The sequence below is a fragment of the Engraulis encrasicolus genome, chromosome 4 (genome assembly GCF_034702125.1).
Source record: "Engraulis encrasicolus isolate BLACKSEA-1 chromosome 4, IST_EnEncr_1.0, whole genome shotgun sequence".
Lineage (NCBI taxonomy): Eukaryota > Metazoa > Chordata > Actinopteri > Clupeiformes > Engraulidae > Engraulis > Engraulis encrasicolus.
In genome coordinates, this window is record NC_085860.1 from 41,647,508 (window position 1) to 41,655,007 (window position 7,500).

The window sequence follows — 7,500 nt, forward strand, 5'->3', positions numbered from 1 at the left end:
GCACCACTTGAGAGCTGAGCTATACACTTGATGGAGCTTTGGCATGTACAGTATCTGGCAGCTTGCATCTGCATCACTTGAGAACAGATACAGAACTGTGGTGGCTGTGCACTCAGTGGCGGTCCTACAATGATTTGTGCCTCAGGCGACGCCCCCTCTGATGTCCCGCCCCTTTCACAGTGGCCCCACCCCTGGCAAAAAATCTGCAAAAGACACTTATAACTGACAAAAAACACTAGTAGTCATGTGATTGTTCCAACTATGTGATAATAGTGTTTTTTATATGACCGCTCTTGTGTGCACTCCACAAACTTATACATATACACACTCCACAAGTGTTTGATTCAGTGTGGTAGTCTCCATCTGACTCACACTGGGCAGTCATAGCCCAATGCAGTGGTTTGCAATCTTTTTTTGAACAAACGCCCCCTTGACCTCATCATAAGCCTTCCAACACCCCTTTGACCTTAACATAAGCCTACCAAAGCCCCCCCACTTACTTGGTATTAGAAAATGAAATAGACTAATACTGCCCAATTGCAACTAAGCACCACTGTTTGTCAGCTGTATCCTTCTCAACACCCCTCCAGGGCTCCCCAACGCCCCCTGAGGGTAGGCCTATGGTCTGGAGTTTTGGGTATTGAGACCAGAGGGCTGCAGATTTGACTCCCAACCTCTACCGGCAGGACGGTTGTGTGTGGTCTTCAATACCCTCATCCATGGATGATGTTCTTTAGAGCAAGGCATCTAGCCCCACGTTGCTCCAGGGACTGTAATGACACTGTAATAAAAAATACACTATCACTGTAAGACTGTATGTCCTCCCCTCCCCTTCCACCCTATTCTCTTCCTTCTTCTCCTCACTCATCATATTCCTCCTCCTCCCCCTCTCCTCTTCCTCAACCTCCCCTCTCCTCTTCATCTCCACCTCCTCCTTTCTCCTCTTCTTCCTCCTCCACCTCCTCACCCTGCCCTCTTCATCTCATCGCCCTCTTCCTCTCCTCTTCTTCCTCCTCATTCTCCTCCTCCTCCTGTTCCTCCTCTCCCCTTATCCTCTTCTCACCTCTTCTTTCTCTTCTTCATCCACGTCTTTGTCCTCTTCTTCTCGTCCTTCTCCTGTTCCTCCTCTTCTTCCTCTTCCTCCTTATCTTTCTGTCCCCTCTTCCTCCATCTTCCTCCTCTACCTCCTCCTCTTCTCCCTTCTTCCTCCTCTTCATTCACCTCTTCCTCATCTTCTTCTCCCCTCTTCCTTCTCCTCTTCCTCCACCTCCTTATCCTCCTCTTCCGCTTCTTCCTCCTCCTCTTCCTCTTCCTCCTCCTCCTCGTAATTTAGTGCTGTATTTCCTGTGCTGTTCTCCCGGGTGACTAGTAAGCGGGTCTTCAGAAAACTTCACAACTCTGTGCAGATGTGCAGGGTGGAGCCCTGGGGCAGTGCTGCGTGTGTGTGTGTGTGTGTGTGTGTGTGTGTGTGTGTGTGTGTGTGTGTGTGTGTGTGTGTGTGTGTGTGTGTGTGTGTGTGTGTGTGTGTGTGTGTGTGTGTGTGTGTGTGTGTGTGTGCGTTCGTGCGTGTGTATGTTTGTGTGTGTGTTTGTGTGCGTTCGTGCGTGCGTGCGTCTAGGCGTGCGTGTAGAGTTATGCAGCTGTGGGCATCCAGCCCCAACACAACCCTCTAAGCTCCCATCGAAAAACTACCACATAAGCCGTGAAATCCTCCGTAATGTTCTTACAACATCTTTACCTTTGGCAGCGTGGGGAGTCTTGTCTTGTTAGCCTCCCCTGTCATATCGCAGCAAACAGCAGCTTGCCTACTCTGCTGTTATGAAGGGGATTTTTCTGTTTTAAACCATTATCGCAGAGTCGATTTTAATTTAGTCTTCCCCTGTGCTTCTCTCTCTCCCAGTGCTCCACAGCTCCCTGTAGTGGTGTGTGTGTGTGTGTGTGTGTGTATCTGTGTGTGTGTGTATCTGTGTGTGTGTGTGTGTGTGTGTGTGTGTGTGTGTGTGTGTGTGTGTGTGTGTGTGTGTGTGTGTGTGCGTGTGTGTGTGTGTGTGTGTGTGAGAGAGAGAGAGAGAGTGAGAGAGAGAGAGAGAGAGGGGGGGGGAGGGAGAGAGATGTGTTTGTGTTATTTAGCTGTGTGTTATAAGAGTGGTGTTATTGAGCTGTGTTATTTAGTTGTGTCTTATTGAGCTGTCTGTTCAGCTGGAAGTCGTGGACCTGAACCAATTTCAGTATTAGCACAGGAAGCAAGCAGACAGGAAGGCAGGCAGGTAGGCAGGGCAGGCAGATAGGAAGGCAGGAAGGCAAGCAGGCTGGCAGATAGACAGATAGGCATACAGATACTAAGATAGACAGACAGGCAAGCAAACAGATAGGAAGGAAGAAAGGCAAGCAGACAAGCAGTTGGAAAGGCAAGAAGGCAGGTAGACGGGCAGACAGAGATACAGATAGGCATTTAGGCAGGCAGACAGACAAAGAAGCAGTCAGGCAGACAGACAAGCAATTCGGAAGGCAGGCAGACATACATAGATACACACAGGAAGGCAGGTCGGCATGTCGTCCTGGTTTGGCCCGCCTGCTTTACCGTCCTCTGTCCTCTACCAGTAATGGCATGCTAATCAGACTTTAATAAGGCCGTATACTGATGAACTCACCACGGGGCGCAGCTCTGAGGCGGGCTGGGGTCGATTACAGGGCATACGGCTGCCTGTGGGGGGCTATGGGGGATAGGCTTGCCATGGGTGGCTACAGGGGGTATATTTGCGAATGTGTGTGTGTGTGTGTGTGTGTGTGTGTGTGTGTGTGTGTGTGTGTGTGTGTGTGTGTGTGTGCGTGTGTGTGTGTGTGTGTGTGTGTGAGAGAGAGAGAGAGAGAGGTTGTGTAATGATCTCACGCGTCATTAAATGTAAATGATAATTTAATATTATGAAATGGATTAGACGAAGGCCCTCATGGATATGTAATGCCATATTGTTACATGTCTCTCTGTATGTCACGCAGGGTGTGTGTGTGTGTGTGTGTGCGTGCGTGCAAGCATGCGTGCGTATGTGCGTGCAAAGAGAGAGAGAGCTATTCACTTGGCCTTGGGTATCCGCCGCTGTCTGGTTGGATGTGTTCATGCAGTCCCAAAGCAGCATCCCAGTACTCTGTGCACAGTCATTTCCACTCACTGCAAAAAATACCTTTATTCCTTAACGTAACATGCTGCTTTATTTAGGAACATGGCAGAGACAGATGTTCTTTTCAGACCTTTATACAGTCCCTCCAGTTTTTCGCGATTCAGCGATCGCGTGGATTCATGCAAATTCAATGATATTCCGCATAATTTCACGATGCCACGTAATTCCTGTAAAGCTGCATTTTTCCCGCAAATTTTCCCCTTTGTCCCCTTCAACATTCTGTGGAGTTTATTGATTTATATTTTCGTAAAAAATAAATAAAAATGTGACTACAATACCACCGGAGACGAAAACCAATAGGAAGCATTTTTGTTAATATGTCACTGAAACATTGAAAAATAATTGCCTGCTATTTCGCAAGTCGCGACCCTCATCTCGTCGGTGCTGCACACCCGTGACCTTTTTTTAACAGCAGTAGCCTACTTTTCAGTGCAATCCTGGCTGGAAAAAGTATTGTTGCCCATTTATCCATGACGAAGAAGTGTATGCAGTCATGAAATAGTGGCGGTGCTGTCGCACAGTAACAAACATCTTACGTTACATTTTTGCGCAACTTCTCCACTCTCCCCTGTCGCTTTCATGAGCATGCTACCCGACGGTCGTTGTCTGATCTTTTTTCAATGTTCGCTAATGTTTGTAATTTAAGGGTCTATGTCTATGCGTAGGCACAAGCCTTCTGATAGCAATCACTGTAGTGCCGATCGCAAAGGATTCGGAAGTGTGGAGTTTTGCAACTTGTTTCAGTCAAGGACACCGAGATAGGAAGTGAACGGCCCTTCCACGCTTGCACTGTGTTATTGCAATAAAGTCTTGCGAATCCATGCAACCATGCGCACAACCATGTCAACGAGAGCGTGTATGCCATCACAACTTTGCATCAAGCAAATAATATGCAACAGCTTGCAATATGAGCACGAGAGAGAGAGAGAGAGAGAGAGAGAGAGAGAGAGAGAGAGAGACGCGTCTTCCAACAGGTGACATTGTAACGCTACAACCTGGCTACTGTACCCTGCGACGCCCTTCATTAGCCTACTGGTAGGCTATACCCACAAGACGCTCTGGCAGTTTTTGACAATATTTCATTATTGTCAATATTTTATTATTCTATTATATAGGAAGTGTGTTTCTGAATCTCACTCTCTTTTGTCTTAAGCCTGCTTAGACTGATTGTGGTTTTCAGTTACCGAAAAAAACCCAGAAAGGGGTGCAAAATCTTTGCAAAAAATGAGAAAATGCCGCAAAATCTTTGCAAAAAATGAGAAAATGCCGCCACAAAATCAGACATTTTGACCGCAAAAATCACAAAATCCCAGTGCAAAATCCTGGAGGGATAAAGTTTATACTCACATCTGGTGGAAAGGGACATTTTGTCTGGTTTACAGAAATGCAGTCTCCATATATGAAATGTACAGTTGGACATCTTTCTTATCTGTGTGTGTGTGTGTGTGTGTGTGTGTGTGTGTGTGTGTGTGTGTGTGTGTGTGTGTGTGTGTGTGTGTGTGTGTGTGTGTGTGTGTGTGTGTGTTTGTGTGTAGGTCGTGGGATGAGTTCCACTCGTGTGCGAACACGGCGATGGCGGGCTGTCCCGAGGACGCGGCGGCCGTGTGGGAGTCCCTCCGCCAGGAGTCCAAGAAGATGCAGTTCTCCGGAAACCTCTACGACATGTGCACCCGCCGCGCACAACAACTGGCCACCACCGCCGCCAGTAACCCCGCAGAGCCCGCCCCCCCTGCCGACAACCCCGCCCAGACCAATCAAGAGTCGCTAAAGGGCGGTGCCAGCCCGGCTCAGCCAATCAGCTGGGGCCTGCTATCGTCCTGTGTGGCCCTGCTGCTCCTGCTGATGCTCCACAGGATATAGCGGCTTGTTGAGCCACACTGAGATAGAGACTCTGGATACACTATACATGTACATCTCTCTCCTGGGGACCACTGTGTGCTGCTTGGGCAAAGGACTGGACGGGGCGGGGCTGGGCTGGGCTGGGCTGGGCTGGGCTGAGCAATGTGTTACAATACAAGAAAAAACTTAAGTCAGCCTCTGATTTAATGCACCATAATTCACAGCTCTGTTTTTTCTTCTTTTTCTTTTTTTTGTTGGCTTGAAATTGTAATTTCCACTAAGTCCCAATGTGCAACACTTCCTCTCACAAATACGCAGACACACAGTTTTGCATATAAACAAACAGTCAAATAGAGAAACACACACGCACACATACACGCACACACACACACACGCACACGCACACGCAAACGGACACGCACACACACACACACACGCACACACACACACACACACACTCACACACACACACAAACGCACCGATCCATCTGTGAACAAAGCCTAACACTCCAAGCGATACATTAGCATGCGCAGGCATTCCTTTACCTGCAGCTTTTAAAAAGTTTGTCTCTGGCTTTCCCTCCGGGACTCGAGTCGAGCATAGAGAATGAATTTAAAAAAATATACCCATTGATATGTAAACATAAATATTAAGTAGCGGGAGGATAGGAGGTTCAGGCTGGCCGCAGAGGTTTGGTGTGGCATAAAGCTGCCGTGTGTACAGGGGAGGCACAGGCCACCTGGAGCCGCCGTGATGAGGATGATGAGCTATTGTGCTTATGCACAGGCTGGGCTGGGAGAGGATGAGGTGGGGTGGGGTGGGGTGTGGGCGTGCGTGCGTGCCTGCGTGTGTGCATGTGTGTGTGCACGCGTGTGTGTGTGTGTGTCTTTTGTCAGTGTTTGCGTGCGTGTGTGCCTGTGTGTGTATGTGTGCGAGTGTATGCAGCTAGATTGAACTATACTCCTTCACTCCTTCACAGCGTTGCAGGATGATTGAGTCCAGTCTAGGGACTATAGCACACAATACAGAGGCACAGTAGCAAACCACCAGCCAAGCCAAACCATCCCCAGCTCATACTGTAGCACAATGCAGCTATTTTATTTATTTTTTTGACCTTTATTTGTCCCGTTGAGAAGGTCCAGTCTCTTCTCCCACAGCGTCCTGGCATGCAACAGAAACAGACAGAGGAGACACATGCACAATGTAGAGGTAGAGTAGCATTCAAACAATCTGACCAACCCCAGCCCCAACCCCCACTCCAGCTGCTATATACTGAAGCACACTGCAAGTACACCATATACAATAGAAGTGGAGTACAAACAAACTATCCCACCCCATCAAGCACCCTGCAGCTGTAGTACTGTATATACAGTAGTGAAGCACACTGCAGGGTCACAGTATAGACGCACAGTAGTATTCAAATAATCATAAAAACAAATCCCACCCCAGCAGCATAGCAATAAACACTGCCATGACCCTGTAGTGTACTGTAGTGTACTGTACTGTACTGTAGGTGCTTTCTGTGTTAACTAGAAGTTTACCAAGTGTTGGGGTGATGATATGCAGGGCAACTTTTTGAGCAATGTGTCTGTCTAGGCAACAATATTACAAGATGTTGTTTAGACTATTCAACTTAAAACATTTTTAGGAGCAGCAGACGACTTTTTTTTTCAACCATTGCATCATAAAATGGATAGCCAATCGTAATGTTGCCTGGCAAAAAAACTGCCCTCTGTATCAACACCTTTTGTGTAGGGGAGTGGAGTGATGTGGATGTGGATTTGGACTGTTATGGCCGGCTTATGGTCTTGACGCATGGCCTCTGCCCACGTCAAATCTGCCTCTGTGTATGAAATGGCTTTGAATAGGCTCAAGCCTCAGCCTGCGTCTTGGCGGTTAACTGCTTCACGTCATTACTGTAGACCTAACATACAGAACAAAGATGGCAAAACTGGTGCGGGACCAGACCAACATGACAGTTTGTGTCAATTGTCACTGAACCTACTTATCCCGTTAGTGGAGTGTTAGTGGAGTGGAGTGGAGCATTAGGATGGATAGGAGCCATGTGGATGGGGACAGGCAGCCAGCCTATAGGGACACAGCAGAGGAATGGGGAGCCTTCAGCATCTCCAGCTGTGATGACTTGTGATTATGAGGGCTCTCCTGACACAGCGAATATGAATATGGCAGCAGAGCACAGCAGAGCACTCTGCAAGGTATAGAGCAGAGAGAGAGAGAGAGAGAGAGAGAGAGAGAGAGAGAGAGACGGAGAGAGAGAGAAAACTCACAATTATACTCACACAGCACACACACACCCACTCTCAGTCCTGGAAGTATGTCACACACACACACACACACACACACACACACACACACACACACACACACACACACACACACACACACACACACACACACACACACACACACACACACACACACACACACACACACACACACACACACACACACACACAGATCTCA

At 48.1% G+C, this 7,500-nt stretch overlaps 1 protein-coding gene across 1 annotated transcript in view; it reads left to right on the forward strand.

Annotated features, from left to right (window-relative positions):
* The window catches only part of nrn1la (neuritin 1-like a), an 18,539-nt gene extending 13,503 nt beyond the window's left edge, over window positions 1-5,036 (forward strand). Inside the window, exon 3 of the mRNA XM_063197852.1 lies at window positions 4,712-5,036. Within this exon, the coding sequence (XP_063053922.1) occupies window positions 4,712-5,036 (325 nt within the window). The remainder of the gene's footprint in view (window positions 1-4,711) is intronic.
* The last annotated feature ends 2,464 nt before the right edge of the window (window positions 5,037-7,500 follow it).